Source organism: Eriocheir sinensis, chromosome 10, assembly GCF_024679095.1.
Source record: "Eriocheir sinensis breed Jianghai 21 chromosome 10, ASM2467909v1, whole genome shotgun sequence".
Classification (NCBI taxonomy): Eukaryota; Metazoa; Arthropoda; class Malacostraca; order Decapoda; family Varunidae; genus Eriocheir; species Eriocheir sinensis.
Genome location: NC_066518.1, coordinates 15,005,908 through 15,023,280, shown reverse-complemented (window position 1 = coordinate 15,023,280; position 17,373 = coordinate 15,005,908). Strand labels below are relative to the sequence as shown.

At 37.6% G+C, this 17,373-nt stretch overlaps 2 protein-coding genes across 2 annotated transcripts; both read left to right on the top strand.

The window, feature by feature from the left end:
• Window positions 1–4,636: 4,636 nt before the first annotated feature.
• LOC126996631 (late histone H1-like) lies at window positions 4,637–5,441 on the top strand. The gene has a single exon (XM_050857312.1). It carries the CDS (start codon window positions 4,726–4,728, stop codon window positions 5,263–5,265), a length of 540 nt encoding a protein of 179 aa, XP_050713269.1. The 5' UTR covers window positions 4,637–4,725; the 3' UTR covers window positions 5,266–5,441.
• Window positions 5,442–5,551: 110 nt separating this feature from the next.
• Window positions 5,552–15,781, top strand: LOC126996630 (RNA 3'-terminal phosphate cyclase-like). The gene is made up of 11 exons (XM_050857311.1): window positions 5,552–5,733; window positions 6,796–6,913; window positions 8,051–8,177; window positions 8,374–8,497; window positions 10,889–10,947; window positions 11,360–11,504; window positions 12,399–12,526; window positions 12,871–13,024; window positions 14,041–14,145; window positions 14,512–14,641; window positions 14,843–15,781. The coding sequence occupies exons 1-10, from the start codon at window positions 5,686–5,688 to the stop codon at window positions 14,599–14,601; spliced, it is 1,098 nt and encodes a 365-aa protein (XP_050713268.1). The 5' UTR covers window positions 5,552–5,685; the 3' UTR covers window positions 14,602–14,641; window positions 14,843–15,781.
• The last annotated feature ends 1,592 nt before the right edge of the window (window positions 15,782–17,373 follow it).

Genomic DNA, 17,373 nt, shown 5'->3' with positions numbered 1-17,373 from the left:
AAATTAATATATATATATATATATATATATATATATATATATATATATATATATATATATATATATATATATATATATATATATATATATATATATATATATATATATATATATATATATATATATATATATATATATATATATATATATATATATATATATATATATATATATATATATATATATATATATATATATATATATATATATATATATATATATATATATATATATATATATATATATATATATATATATATATATATATATATATATATATATATATATATATATATATATATATATATATATATATATATATTGACAAGAGTGAATAATTGACAAGAGTGTCAAACAATGTATTAAAAAGGGAAAGATATCAGAAGACTGGAAAGGAAGCTACACTATACCCACTTTTAAAGGGAGAGTAGATGCTTTGAAATGTGGTAACTATGGGGGGATAAGGTTACTGCAGCATGGCATGAAGGTATTTGAAAAAGTCCTGGAGAAGAGGTTGAGTGGGATAATAAGAATTGATAAATGTCAGTTTGGCTTTTGCCCTGGGAGATCAACAACTGAAGCAATATATACTATGAGAGGGCTTCAGGAAAGGTTTATGGAGAAGAGTAGGAGATTGTATCATGGATTTTTTTGTAGATCTAGAGAAGGCATTTGACAGAGTACCAAGGGAAATTATAAGATGGGTATTGAGAAGGCAAAGAGTACCAGAAAGATTGGTTGAATCGGTGATGGGACTATATAAAGGTACAAAATCGAGAATGAAAGCAGTGGTGGCCCACCACTGGCTCTCCTCCATTCTACTCTGTCTTCTGCCTGATGCTCATCCAATCCCATCAATGGCAAGTTTTCCTGTATACACCTTCTCCATGTTTTCCTAGGATAAGGAAAGACCCGTCTGTCTGATATGATCTCTAGTTTTATCGATCAATCCTGTCAAAATGAAGTACATACCATCACACTCCGAGAATCATCTATCGTTAACTATTCTCATCATTGCATTTATACATCAGTGAATACTGATTGGTGTCCAATCGAGGACGTACAAAAGACAATACATGAATCAGTATAACACATTATATAACACACCGTCAGGTGTCCAACTGCCTGACGTGCATACAAAATAAATACAACATACTGAACACTATAACACATAAGAACACAGCTTCAACGGAACTGACACTTGCCAGGGTCTATAAGCAACTCGGGCTCTCGGTCGTTCGTCCGCCCTCAGTCACAGAACCAAGCGATTCCGCTCCTGCAGAAGCAGTCGGAAGACACGTCCTCAAAGTCTTCCCTGCACCAAATTCTTTAACCGTCTGCCCTTCGCCGGGGCCTTCGGACTCGCTTCCTTCCTGTATGGTGCTTATTCAGGGCTCTGAACAAGGGCGCTTTCATACGACTGTAGGCCAGCCTAATTGGATTTGGTGACCTTTCTGACCTTAAATGTAAAACATTCCCGATAAATGATAAATGGCCTTTGCGATAGTAAACCCTTCCCTTATTCCTTCCTCTCAACTCTTCCACCTCTCTTCTCATCTCTCTCCACTTCACACCCTCTCTCATTTCCCTCTATTTCCTCACATAGCCAAACGGTGATAACATATATATATATATATATATATATATATATATATATATATATATATATATATATATATATATATATATATATATATATATATATATATAAATATATATATATATATATATATATATATATATATATATATATATATATATATATATATATATATATATATATATATATATATATATATATATATATATATATATATATATATATATATATATATATATATATATATATATATATATATATATATATATATATATATATATATATATATATATATATATATATATATATATATATATATATATATATATATATATATATATATATATATATATATATATATATATATATATATATATATATATATATATATATATATAGATAGATAGATAGATAGATAGATGAATAGATAGATAGAGATAGACACACACACACACACACACACACACACACACATATATATATATATATATATATATATATATATATATATATATATATATATATATATATATATATATATATATATATATATATATATATATATATATATATATATATATATATATATATATATATATATATATATATATATATATATATATATATATATATATATATATATATATATATATATATATATATATATATAGATATACATTAATATATATATATATATATATATATATATATATATATATATATATATATATATATATATATATATATATATGAGTAGCTAGATAGATAGATAGATTGACTGACTGATAGATAGATGGAATGGACATAGATAAATGGATTAGTAAATAGATATATAGTTTTCAACGGTAAACGGTAAACGGTAGTTATTATCGGGATCCGTGAAAGGACATCATGAAAAAAAAAAAAAAAAAAAGAGTCCTCTCGGTGAGCGGACATGGATATGAAAACTATCTAGCTATCTATTAATCAATCCATTTATTTATGTATCTATCTATCTCTATCTATCAGTGTATCGATCTATCTGTGTATCTATTTAAACACATGTATACATGGATATGAAAACTATGTATCTACATTTATCAATCCATATATCTATGTATCAATATATCTTTATCTATCAGTTTATCTATCTGTTTATCTACTTATAGGACACATACACATGGATATGAAAACTATATATCTATTTACTGATCCATTTATCTATATCCATCTATCTATCAATCAATCAATCTATCTATCTGTCTATCTATCTATCTAGCTACTCATATATATATATATATATATATATATATATATATATATATATATATATATATATATATATATATATTTTTTTTTTTTTCATTATGTCCTTTCACGGAGCTCAATAATAATTACCGTTTACCGTTTACCGTTGATGAGGTTTCACGCCCTGCTCCTCCGCTATAAGATTAATACTTACGGATAGGTAGTGAGAGTGAAATTGGTTAGCTATGATGACATTATTTTCACGTACATTATTTTCACCAACTGCAGATGTAAAAAAAAAAAAAAAAATCTAAGATGCACCACAGTCTTATAAATAGCTCGATCTAATCAATCACTCGGAATACCCTGCGATGTCAACCACTCTGAGCATAAGTGAAGTGATTCGAGTATTCCAAATTCCCATAAATCTAACTGTTTTTCACTGGTGATACGTACATGCAATCTGTTATCTTAGGAAGGGATATGTATAAATAATCAGTTTGTCACTTGCATTACACATTTTTTTTTGTTATTCATAAGTTTGTGTTTTCATTCCTTCTTAATACATGCAAGTATGTCACATGCATTACACTTTATTTTTTGTCATTCATAAGTTTGTTCGTGTTTTCTTTCCTTCTTAGCTCATCTTTATTAAATTATTACAGTACTACAAGGGGTGAGAATATTAGTTAGTTTATGTAGACAAGTTCCTGTGATCACCTTGGCACTGTGTCGCAAGTGAATGCCATTATACATCTGAAAATAGCGACAAGAATAACATCTTTTTTTTTCGTATTGCCTCTAAAATACAGCGTCCGTGGCAGACTCAGAAACTTATTATTATACGAGATTAATTATTTGGAAAAATATTAATTAACTGAGGATTGTCTAAAAGCTACATATAACTTCACCTAGAAACCAGTAGGAGAAATTGCGACTCGAATTCCTCCCCACCTCGCCCTACTCTAGAGCTGTCAAAGGAAATATTTGCTTCCCGTGGCTTTATATGTATTGTTTCTATTATCTTTTGGCTCTCAATGAAGCTTTATATTTGTTCATAAATAAGTGGATTAGTCTGGAAAAGGTAATACAAAACTAGAGCAGAACAGTAAGGTACTCTTGTCTGAAGATCCGTTAATGCCTGCTCTCGCGACTAGCCTCGCCCACCTAGAGGAAGGTTTACTTGGTGCTATAACTCTTAGTATTAACCTTCAAGAATGTTGTTATTCGTTCACAAGATGTGTTCATGAATGTTACATCTACTTCTCGGAGAATGAGTACTTGATATGTTCATGTATACTAGAAATACAGCAAAATAATACTCTCTCTCTGAGGTGCCGTCGACATGGCGGGGAGCCAGGAGACTGTGTTAGTGGCATCTTCATTCTTCATTATTTTTGCTAATATTCGAGAGATATTTGGTTCTTTATGCATAAATAGTGAAAGAAGATTTATTGATGATTTATTTCAAAGTCAGAGGAAGGGACATCAGTGTCACATAACAGTAATATTTAGTTTTCAACGAGCATAGGTGGTGTATTTACGAGGCCCCACCCAAACGAATATCCAAATATTTCGCAAGAGCACGATCGCACACATAGTTTGTCGATTTCTCTTCAAAATTAAACTCATCTGTTATCAATACATAGGGCTGGAGGGAAATGCTGCGTCACTGGTAATGGCAAACTGGCCAGCAAAGTTATGCTAACAAACACAGATATCTCCGCCGAGCTTCAGAAACTCAGCGAAAACGGGCGCGAGAGGGAGGATGCTACTTTTGCGTCCGCACCGTCCGGACTTAAGGTCGCGGAGCGATTTTCCCGCACGACCTCCATCTCGTAGCTACTCTGTTGCACCAGCTAGCTCAGCCCAGCTCCCGTAGCAGCACCACCCTCAAGATGGCAGACTCCGCAGCAGCCGCCCCCGCCCCCAAGAAGGCGAAGAAGGGAGCCGCCAAGAAGACGAGCCACCCCAAGTACTCTGCTATGATCGCCGCTGCCATCACCTCCCTCAAGGAGCGCGGCGGTTCCTCCCGTCAGGCGATCCTCAAACACATCATCGCCAACAACGAGGTTGACGAGAAGGCCGCCGCTACCCAGCTGAAGCTTGCCCTGAAGCGAGGTGTTGCCTCTGGAGCCCTCAAGCAGGTCAAGGGTGCCGGTGCCTCTGGTTCCTTCCGCATCAACAAGCCTGACGAGCCCAAAGCTGTGGCCAAGAAGCCCGCTAAGAAGGCTGCCGCCAAGAAGCCTGTTAAGAAGCCCGCCGCCAAGAAGCCTGCTGCCAAGAAATCCCCGAAGAAGCCTGCTGCTAAGAAATCCCCGAAGAAGCCCGCTGCCAAGAAATCTCCCAAGAAGCCTGCCGCCAAGAAAGCCGCGAAAAAGCCCGCAGCCAAGAAGGCCGCGAAAAAGCCCGCAGCTAAGAAGGCAGCGAAGAAGTAGTGTGTGAGCGTGCCCGTGTGAAAGGATTGTGTGCGTGTGTGAATGTGATACCGGTCATCTCGTGGTGAATCTATTCGACTCCGTAGGAGTAATGTATAAATATTATTTAATCGTACCTGACATCCTCTGAGGATGAGATCTCTTGTATATGAAAATTTATTAAATGCACTTTTATACATACAAATTTTCTTTATCCTACCTACGTAGTATTAAGTTTAAATGTACAAGTAAGGTAAGTTGACATTCAGAGGTTGGTTCGAAGTTCGCGCCATGTAGTGGCGGCGTCTGGCACTCTGGCCTGGTGGGTGGTGCAGCGGTGGCTATAAACAAAACTCCCGACTAGCAGAAGGCTGTGGCACCACAGCCCCATAAATCCACCCAAGAAGAAGACTTAGCAGAAGGGCAGCCTGAGAACTAGACATGGCATCAGTATTACCTCTTGTTATTGATGGGAGTTACCTGGAAGGAGTAAGTTACTCAGTAAACCGCATCCAGCTTAATGTCGATGTAAATCGAAGTGACTAAGCTGAGTGCTAGGTTCATGAATGGTCAGCTGTAAAAAATCGAATCGAAGTGACCTTTAACCGAGTGCTTGGTTCATGAATGGTCTCAACTGTAAAAAAGTCATGATGGTCTGGAACTATATTCCTTATCGTAAAACTATGTCTGACTAATGTGACCTACCTAGGGAGTGCTACTAATATTGCCTAGTTGATAATTATGACCTCAGTAATAACCTAACCTTTAAAATGGTTACCTAGCCTAATGGAACTAGTAATTTACAGTTGTTTGGCATATGCCATAGCTATGCATGCCTCAGTGCTCATCTCCATACCATTGTCCCTTGAGTATGTTGGGTAAGACATAGAGCCCTATTAATATCAAGGTAACCACAGTTTACCTTCTCCAGGTACCCACTTATTGACATGTCCATAAGGGAGAATGAACATATAGATAATCTATTTGCCAGCTCCCTGGGCAGGGATTTAACCCAGGCACATGGATTTTAGGTGTGCTAACTGCTTCACCAAGGAGGTACTAATTATTCAAGGTAAAGGTGAAGTTGGGGGCATACACTAGCTGTGTGTGGCTGTGGCACTCATCTATGTCACGTTGGCCCTTGAGCCTGTGGTGGGTACCCACCACAGCCTCAAGGTTGGTAAATGGTTACTGGGTAACCCTGGGGAATGTAAAGTGTGGTAACCAGGATATGTTCAAGAGTAATGGGTTCTTACCACCCCAGGCTCAAGGGGCAATGTGACAGATATGGGCATCGAGGCCATGTGCAACTAGGGCATGTAACATCTGGGTTACTACACAACATTCTGCAGTGTTTCTCAGGCCCCCATTTATTGACCAGCCTGAAAGGGAGTATGAAGTATGAACAGCTGGGTGAGCTGTGTACTGACTGTCCAGGCTGGGATTCAAACCTAGGCCAGCAAATTCGTATCTTAGGCATGCTAACCACTAAACTATGGAGGCACATAAATGGACCCCATGTCTGGATATAATTCTTTGATTTTTTCCTAGGGTGGCCAGATACTACGTATGGGACTTGCTCTCAGTGCTGTTCAGGCCCTCCCAATTACTGTCAACAAAGTGCGAGCAGGAAGGAGCACTCCAGGCCTGCGACCACAGCATTTAACAGGTTAGCTTTTATTTTAGTTTTACATAAAATTATCAGTATGTTGACATGACTTTATGAGAATAAATTTTACATATTGATGGTGTTAATACTGTTAAGAAGGTATAACATGATTTTTTTTTGTGAGTGTGTGTGATGTTTTGCAGGGCCCACAAAACTACTGATAGGTATAAACACTTCATTTGAAGTGACAATGTATTTACGGTATTATTCCAGAATGTCACCCGTCTCACAGCCAAGAACACCTCGGTGCTATATGAAGTATTTTCTGTCCATAGAACACACTGCCATATTGGTTTTCTGTCGCAAATAGGGGGGGGTGAAGCCCCGTTAGGTAGGTTGTTAAGTTAAGTTTGGTTAGTTTAAATTTATTCGGCACAATGTAAGGCAGCAGAAATATGCAGCACAGGATGGGACAGGGTGGCAGCAGGGGTGGTTCACTATGTGGACAAGTGTTGAGAGAAGTACCTCCTCGCAGAAATAAGTTGCTCTGCTGTCCACCATGTATCCGTGCTGGGAGAATACACAATAGGAAAACATTAGTTTGCCTGGTTTTGTTCTAGTTTGTCCACATGTGATCTTTGTGAGTGGTGAGTGAAATATAGAAACAGTAAGCGAGTTAAATTTCTTTCAGCGAGCTATTTTGTGATTGTGGCAGCGGGTGCACAACAGGCATTGAAAAGTCAATCATTTAGGGATTTCATGATTTGCAACAGAAACAGTTAGCAGATCATTTCATAACACTGAAAACAACCAGAAAAAAGTAGTTTCGTCCAACACTGTCCCACGGGTGAAGTTCTGGAAATTTACTGTATTTACTCCTTTGTTTTTTACATTTGCAATTTTAGAGTTGAGGTGGCAAAATTACGTTAGCCTTCTGATCTGTGCTTGGTAATGCAATCCTTTGATGGACTTTAATTTGTCAATGTAGCTGCATCTCTCTTGTTGATTTCTTGTGAATTAATCAAGTCTGTTGATGCTGGTGGATGCCACGTATTTTGTGCTTACATTACCTTCTTTTATCGTGGATATGATTTGGTAATCAGAATGTAAAACAAAGGCACAGATGAAGTTAAACAGTAAAAGAATAGATTAGAATATAAACTGGATAGTATTACTTATATCATGAAACTTTTGCAGGCCTTCAACTGGTTCGTGACGCTTCTAAAGGGAGACTTGAGGGGGGGCAGATTGGTTCCTGTGAAATATCCTTCTACCCAGGAGCTATTTCTGGTGGAAGGTACCTTGCTGATACACAGACTGCTGGGTAAGTAACTGCTTGAGAAGCGGATACTCTTTCTGAAAATATGTACAGTGGAAAAGAATATGCAAATGTTATTAAACAAAATTTTTGAGTCAACTAACCATTATCATCTGTGTCTAGTGGCACTTAAGTATTTGAATAGAATTCTTTTAAGTTCTGATGACTGTCCACAATTGTAAAGAATCCTATTTTATTTCAGGAGTGTTACATTGCTTGTCCAGGCAGTATTACCTTGCACTCTCTTTGCCGATTCCACATCAACCTACAAGCTAAGAGGAGGCACGAATGCTGAATTTGCTCCTCAGATTGATTATTCAATACATGTAAGGTATTCAGTTTTCTGTAAATCATAATAATCATAATCCGTCATAGTGTCATTCCCCGTGCCACAAAGCCACTCGCTACCCCACAGTCCCATACTACACCAGTCATACCACAGCCATAAGTTGTGCACCAGAGTCATTCAAAACACTACAGTTATTCAACTAAAACATTGATTAAAGAGGAATCATAATTATAGTAATTTTTGTGAAGTGTTTCAGGCAGTGATAGGAAAATGTATATAAAGAACTTCATAACAATAAATGTTATTTAGGATAAAGAATAATGTATGTAATTGGTAAAGAGGAGGAAGGATCAGTGGGTGGGAATAGTGTAAATGATAACAGTGGCCAACAACAAATTTATCGTCTTAAGTTTTTTTAGCTGATTTAGGACGATTTTGATGTGCTGAATCCAAAAATCACATTGGTTTTGCTCAATCAGGTCAATTTTTTTTATCTATCGCCACATGATGTTTTTTACGTTATTTACAAGTACGATTATTTTCTATTTATATGAGGCAGAATTCTTTCTTTTTTCTTTAAATAAACGAATTCTGAAGAGTTTGTTTTGTTGGGACAACAGTCCAGGTTCACCAAGTACCTGTGCTTTCTGTGCATGTGGGATAGTAGGGACAAAGCTCAGCATTACACGAAGAAGGACTTGCCTGTACGGGAGGCGCCTTGCAGAGCAAGGAATGTCATAAACAGCCCTCTGGTGGACAGAAACAGGATACTCTTCCCACCGCTGCACGTCAAGCTTGGCTTGATCAGACAGTTCACCAAAGCCCTGGACAAGGATGGTGGCTGCTTCACTTACTTGTGCCATGCTTTTCCAGGATTGACCATGGAGAAGTTGAAAGCTGGCATCTTTCATGGTCCTAAACTCCGTCAGCTCATCAGAGATCCAGAGTTTGAAAACTCATTGAATGAAGTGGAACTGGAAGCGTGGAAGGCTTTTGTTCTTGTCATGAAGAACTTTATTGGCAACAAGAAGGCCAGGAACTACACAAAACTTGTCACCAATATGCTGACTGCTTTCAGAAACCTTGGATGCAACATGAGCATCAAAATGCATTACTTATTCTCACATATGGATCGGTTTCCTGAGAATCTGGGATCATTGAGCGATGAGCAGGGGGAGAGATTCCATCAAGACATGAAAGAGATGGAGACCAGGTATCAGGGACGCTGGGATGCCGTCATGATGGCTGATTACTGTTGGACTCTGAAGAGAGACATCCCTACCGTTGAGCATTCTTGGAGTTTGAAGAAACGGAAGTTCATGCCCTGGATTTTGAACAATGATAACCTAATATCCAATTTACATGTACTTACCTTTATCAATGTCTACTATTCAGTGTACACTTATCAATTTTTGTAACATTTAATTAATGAGTTGTGTTAGAGAACGATTTTTTTTTATCTTAAAAACCTAGCTATTTCGGATGAGAAATATTGACAAAAATCAACCGAAAATGTGTCAAAAATGTAATCAATTTAGTTATAAGATCAGATTTTTAAAAAAACGACCGCAAAAACCTGACCTGATCAAGAGAAACTGGTGTCATTTTCGGATTGACCAGTGCAAATTTGTCCTAAATCAGATGAAAAAACTTAGAAAACTTACTTTTTTTTTTTTTTTTTTTTTTTTTTTTTTTTTTTACCCAGTGTAATCTTGGTGTCCTCACTGATCCATATTCTTGAGATACAAGGCTGACTCATCACTTTTATACTTGTACTTTTAAGCAGTATAAGTAAAGCTATAGTGGGCATAAGTTTCCTGGTGAGGAAGTATTATTCTTGCAGGTGTGCCCATCTTGCTGTGTATCCAACAAACATTGATTCTTTTTTTATTTTTATTATTTTACTCTAACAGTAAAGGAAGCAACCCAAGGGCACAAAAAAAATGCAGCACATGTATATAAGCATATATTTTTTATGCTACTGAGACCCACATGCAGTAGCAGCCATGACTGATGAAGTAGCTTTGAAAAACCTAAGCAAAATCACTATGTAATAAATATAAGAGTAATGCTGGTGGTCCTGAGACTCAATAATCATATCAAGAGTTGATTTCCAGGCTGCTGTAGCCAATACTGCTTTCACAGCTACCAAGGGTTAGTTTGAATGATTCAGGATGCACTTCTTTTTATGTCATGTCAGAATGCAGTAGGTTAAGCAGCATGGAAGAAAGGTACCAGTAGATGAGGGGAGAGAGAGTTGGAGGGAAAAGTTTTTCAATTAGTTGTATTGTTTGTTCATTTACTCATTTAATTACGTGTTTTTTGGATTGAGCAAGCTCTTTGTCCAGGGTGTTTCACTGCCCAGTGTATCTATTGGTTAGGCAGTAGGCATCACGATCGTCTCATAAACAAAACTATGCTCTTTCAGGTTTTTAGGAGCATTGTGTCCTTATTTGGTTTGAACTTCACACTGTTTCTCAATAAAAGGTAAATAAAGTTGTTTTAATGATAAGGAATGAAATTATTATCATTATTTTCTATATTATTATCATTCTTCTTCTTCCTGCCCCATAACCCATTCAGTCATCACAGTCACACCCCCAATAAAATGTTTGTCGCTCTCTGCCAGAATAAAACTTATATCTTGCAACATCATTTACATGTTCATGCAGATCCTTCTCTGATCCTGGCAAAAGATCAGTATAAGTTGCATGCATTGAATTTGACATGTACAGAGAGTCCTAATTTGTCTTTGTCCTTTTATCAATTATAGAGTTAACTGACAGACAGTTAGGCTTTGGTTTTGGTAGATAGAGATGCAGAATTATTTTTTCTCTTGTTTGCTTTATTTTGTCAAATAATGAAATGCATAATCACTCAAATTTGTATTTTCTTCCAGGGGTTTTTATCCCAGGGGACAGGGGGAAGTGTCCTTGGAAGTGAAGCCCACCCTGAAGCCTCTGAAGCCAGTGGACATCACAGACTTTGGGGAGCTGGTGTCGGTTCAGGGAATAGCCTATGTGGCGGGGGCTCTTCCAATAAAGGTAGTCACTGCATAGTACATTGAGTGTTCGATGGATCAAAGATATAATAGGAAGTTTTAGGAAAATTGAACATTGAAGACAGGCTACTTCAAGATGAAATTAGTTGATGTGAATATTGCCTTTAAGATGAATAAAGTAGTTTCTTCATAAAAAGAGTGGCCAATGGCTTGTATTTTTTGCTACAGGTATATGATTTACCATGATTTGTCACAACTGGTGAACTATTTGTTCTGGATCTGATCATTGTTAATTGGTGACTGTTTTCAAGTTTTATAATCTGGTTGATAATTACCCTTTTGTTATTAGCACCTAAATATCAGGTGCAATTTTGGTCATTTAGATCAAAGGGAAGGAAGAATCAATTTAAAAATTCCAACAGCACAGACTGAAGACTATTGCCAGTGGCTCTCAAGATAGTCTTCAGGTACAATGGATAAGATTCCAATAAAACAAGAGGGGAAAAAGCAGGCTTTAGGAAAACCTTAACCCCTTGACTGTGGATTTCCTACAAGAAGACATCACCAAGCTACAGGAATGAAACAAAAAGTGGTTGCTACAGTCAATGAAAAAATATATAAAGTCATGCACCTTGGGAGGGGAAATCCAGCATATCAATACCACATGGGAAACACTCCACTATCCACCACAGAGGCAATCGCAGCGGACGGGTTAATTAATGGCATCAGAGAACATTCTGAAGGCATACAGAGTGGCAGACATGAACTGGGATGTTGGAGAGGGTTGTGAGGGCTCAAGCCATGCTCTGTTGAGAAGGTTATTGACTTTAACCCTGGAATTTTTACTTGCATTTCCTCAAATTCTTATTCACTGTAAATAGAAAAAGATGTGCCATCATACCAGTCTTTTGGTACTGAAGAACATTTAATTTTTCAGGTTGCTCACAAGATGGCCGATGCAGCAGTGGACCTTTTGCATAGAAGTTTACCACAGAATGTTTATGTCAGAATAAACCGAGTCAAAGAGGATCAAGACAGAGCTTTTGGAAGTGGGTCTGGCATTGTGTAAGTTGTTCTGGTCACTCCCAGACTCAACATACTTTCCCTCAACAGAGTAGCTTTTCACTGTGGAATGTGTGTCTTTAGGTTAGAGTCATATTATAAGTAACAGTATGTGTTGACTAGAAGTGGCAAGGAGTTTTAAATGTAGGTAATTATTTGAACCATTAACCACTGCTTGCTTCATTAGTGGTTACCTGACTGATATTCCTCTTTTCCCATTGCATTGCTTATTTGCTAATGTGAACTGTGGTTGCCAACATAGCCTTTTATGGGGGAAGATTTGAGTACCTGTGTTGGTAAGTGAATTGTAACCTTAATACACCTGAATGACACATGTTTTGTCGCAGATTATGGGCGAAAACCAACAGTGGCTGTGTCCTTGGTGGATCTGCCCTCGGTAAGAGGGGCAGGGAAGCAGAGGAGGATGGACATACAGCAGCCACAGAGATTATAGAATGTGTAAAGAGGCGGGCATGTCTGGACAGTTATGCTCAGGACCAGGTGTGTTCAACATTGTCTGAAGGCTTGCAAAATTTTCCTTAGCATGTAATGAGTAGCCATATTGCATTTAAGATTTTTTATTCCACATTGTGAGCACGGGAGCATGGAGGGGGAAGTAAGGGACAGATCAGTGGATGGCAGACAGGTGATAGGTGTTTTGGTGAGAGATATGAAAGAGGAAGTGTGAGCATGAAGATAAAGAAGAGAATAAGAAACAGCATTATCCTCCAATGGACATGGATTGTAGCGCAGCATTCACAAATCCACACAGTGGAAATGAGTTATATAAAGATGTGTATGTGGTGTGTAGGGATGTGATGGAAAAAGTATTAAAAGTATATACGGCAGGATTGGTATGTGTGTAACAGCAAAAGGAGTGGGTTGTAGAGTAGCTGAATGGGCGTGGTCTGAGATGGTTTAGACACGTAATGAGAATGAATAAGGATGACTTTGTGAGAACATATGAGAACAGGATTGAGGAAGAGGGTTTCAGGGGGAGACCACCAGTGAAATGTATCAGTAAAGGGGACAAGCATTGGAGAAAGAGAGAGAGAACTGGTAGTCAGAGGATTGAGTTTGTCGAAAGGGTGGCAGAACAGGAATAGTTAAAGGCATTCCTACTGTGGCCACTCCCTTGAGGAAAGTTCCTGTGAGAGAACAAGGCATCAGAAATATAGGTTGGTATTTTTAGGTTCTTCCTCCTCTCAAATCACTTATTTTCAAAGGGCTGAAAAGGAGACTAATAAGGTTTTCATGAGTTTTTTTCACATTCATAGTATAGAGGCTTTGTCAAACTACCACCAGGGTTATCAATCTACCCATGAAAATGCCCACAACTCCTACGAAAACCTTGTCAAATGTGTGTGGTTGAGCTCTGAAATGTTTAAGAGTATGGCCCTTTAATAGATAAGAATGGTGAGCATATTCATTCAGCTTTATCTTAATTACCTTTTTTAGGATTATACCCAGCAGAGCTAATTGGTGGATAGATGTACATGTTTTGCTTTTGTCATCAGGTCATAATCTACATGGCGCTGGCTGAGGGTAAATCTAGGATACGCACTGGACCAATCACAAAGCACACAGAAACGGCAATTTGGGTGTCGGAGATGATGACAAAGGTATGGAGTAGCCTAAAGAATAAGGAAAGCTCGACTCCTCAATGCTAATTTTTCTGGCTGTGAAAAAATAATAATGTTCATAACTTTTGTGCCAATGTTGTCAACATGTAAGAAATTTATACAAAATTGATAAAGGTATATAGATGAGAGAATTTGGTGATTTCTATAATTAACCAGCAAGTGTTATTAAGCATTTAAACCTTTTAAAGTAGCTACCTTACAATAATGGTTATTTTTAGTGTCTTGAAGAGGACTCAACCTGCATTCTCTTTCCTCATTGAATGAAGCAATTGTCTTTTGAGGTTATTTACTAAGTATTCAAGTTAAGATTAGATTATTAAGTGAATGTTTTCTGTTTCATTACAGGCACGATTCAACATCATCAAAGACGAAAGCAGTGATTGTGTAACTATAGAATGTGAAGGAATAGGTCTCAAAGCTGGGAAGCCAAGCTAATGATCAGTGTCTCCTATCAATGTTTCTTGTCATGGAATAGGTAAGTCAAGATTATTTGTGTCTTGAAGAATAGGCTTGTTTTAGACCTCGGATTTCTTGAGTAGAATATTGTGCATATACCAATACTACTGGGTAGACTTTGTCTTCAGACTTATGTTCTTTGTTTTTGTGGTTAGATTTCCATCCCAACTTATGTGAGCAATGGGTTTCAATATTGATCTATGCAAGCTTCATCTTGCAGGGATACGGATGGTATTTGCTGCTTGCCGCACTCTTCATATGAAGCTTTAGTGGAACATACAGAATAATGGACAACAGGAGGAAAAATGACAACTAACAAAACTTAAGCTAATTGCAAGCCAAAGTATGAGTGGCTTGTAATCATTCCTGGACCCCTTTATGACTCCAAGCCTGTTGGGCTTCAGAAAATAATTATTGTTCCCTTCCCAGGCTCTAGGGCCAATGCAATGGAGATGAGCACAGAGGCCTTGTGCAGCTATAGCATATACCCTCAGCTTTACCTTTACTTACCTCCCCCATGCTTGGGCCCTGCCCATTGTGTGGCAGATGTGTAAGAAAGACTTATTCTGCATGGTAATTATTATTATTATTATTTTTTTTTTGTGCATGATCAAGTTGTGTATTGTATGTGCTGACTGACATACCATATGATACCCTATTATCCTATGCATTTGAAATTCATGACATGGTTAATGTTGATTGAAACAGTATGTTATATAGATGTTATATAGATGCAATTACAACTAATGATTACCTTCTGAGAGATTCAACAAGGTAATTGTGCCTTGATTTTCCAAACTAATATAATTTTTCTGTTGAAAAATAAAGGGAATTCATCATCTTCATATTTACAAAGAAGGTTCCTATTTGTGCAGCTCAGGTTACATAATTATACAGACTGTGTGCCAAGCTGATGTTTCCTGTCATCTATTGTGGTTCGAATATTGTTCAATGATTATGTACTCAGCCTCTGTTTGCATGTCAAAACACTGCTGAAATAGTGTTCTAGCATCAACTTTGTGTCGGTGACCTACATTTGTTGTGGGATATGATAATAATCCCAAAACTAAGTCATTATTTATATCAAACTGGAACACCTAATCATCTAGTAAATGTTGCTACTCTATTTAAACTCTACATTAAAGGGAAAGTGCATTCACACTTGGTTTCAGTAGCCTTAATGTTATACAGGTGTGTGTAAGCAAAGAGTGGAGATGAATATTGTAAATATTTGATTACTTCTTGTATTTTTAGTTTCTAGTATTCTTAGTTTATTGATGTTTCATGTCTGCAGATATATACTAAAGCCATGACGTCCACTTTCTTATTTTCTTAAAGGTAAGTGTAGTCTGATTTTGCTTTAAGTTTTGAGAGCATTTTTTCAATGTTCGTATTACAAGGCAAGGCAAGGAGTATTAGAGACGTGATGACGAGTATGCAAGTAATTTTGACTGGAATGGGATGTGAAATCAATGAAGTGTTAGAAAGAGCAGAGGGAATAACTCATGTTTCCGACTGGGACTGAAAAGATAATAGTTTCTGTGAAAAATGAGAAAATGTAACATGCATGGAGTAGAGAATTATTTATGTATGTCACATATTGTATAGTTTTTCTTCATTTATTACAAAAGCTGATATAAAGAACCTACTCTAAGAGGGTCCCTTGTAGATGAAGGTAACTATGTGTGCCAGATATTATTATTATTTTTTTCATTCAGGTCCCATTACAGGAGCTGCTGATATAGAGGACATTTCGGAGCTTACACATCCACATTTAACAAGGCTTTTATAGATGTCATGGGCATTTCACTGGGTAGTTTTATAAGCCTGGTGATAGTTTGACATGACTTCTGCACCTTAATAGTGAAAAAGAACTCATGAGAACCCAACTAATATATTTTGTGGCCTTTTTAAATGCTGAAGTGAGAGCCGAAAGTGTCGAGAATACGGGCGTTAATTTTGCATGTACGTGTTGGCAATGTTGGGAAAACGAGAACAAAACAGTAAACGAGAAATAAAAAACAAACTTAGGTAATAGCAGATAACGAGCAAAAGGACAGAAAAGGGAGCTGCAAAAATGACCAAAGCAGGCGAAAGTGAAGAAAACAAAGGGAAATAATAATAGGAGAGCAATTAATAGTGAGTGTAAGCAAATAGTACAGAAAAAACACAGAGCTCAGTGCATATAGACTAAAGTATATAAGTGAAGAAGAACCAAGGATCGAGCACCTAAGAAGCGACAGGACAGGTCAAAAGAAAAAGTAGCAAGGGTTGGCGGTACTGACGCGCGATTTACATAGATTTACATAGATATTCAGACCACACAGCCCCTATGGTCCATATCAGTGGTTCCCAAACTTGGGGGTACGCCTCCCTAGGGGGGCGTGAGCTGGGCCTGGATACAAGGGGGGCGTGATTCCGTCTGCCAAAAATTGCAGTTTTGCAAAGAAATAAACACACACACACACACACACACACACACACACACACACACATCGCTCCGGTAGCTCAATCAGTTAGAGCGCCGCACTGCAAGGCTTCACGGCCAAAAAGGCGGTGGTTCGAGCCCCGCTCAGGCCGGATTCTTTTCGTTGACTAAGAGTGGTTACTGTTCCCCCTTGAGCAAGGGGGATGGGGTGTGTGATGTGTGAGGTCCTGGCAGTACCCAGAGATCGACAATAATGAGCACTTGCTCACGTCGTGAGGGTAGACCTGCTGGCGAAAGCGAGTCCAACTCGTGATCAGGCCGTG

What these genes read in the sequence shown, in the direction of transcription:
- LOC126996630 (XM_050857311.1), top strand. Translation starts at nt 5,686, where the DNA reads ATGGCATCAGTATTACCTCTTGTTATTGATGGGAGTTACCTGGAAGGA. An exon ending in GGAAGTGGGTCTGGCATTGT is followed by an intron (nt 12,527 to 12,870) that starts GTAAGTTGTTCT and finishes GTTTTGTCGCAG; the next exon opens with ATTATGGGCGAAAACCAACA. An exon ending in TGTCGGAGATGATGACAAAG is followed by an intron (nt 14,146 to 14,511) that starts GTATGGAGTAGC and finishes GTTTCATTACAG; the next exon opens with GCACGATTCAACATCATCAA.
- LOC126996631 (XM_050857312.1), top strand. Translation starts at nt 4,726, where the DNA reads ATGGCAGACTCCGCAGCAGCCGCCCCCGCCCCCAAGAAGGCGAAGAAG.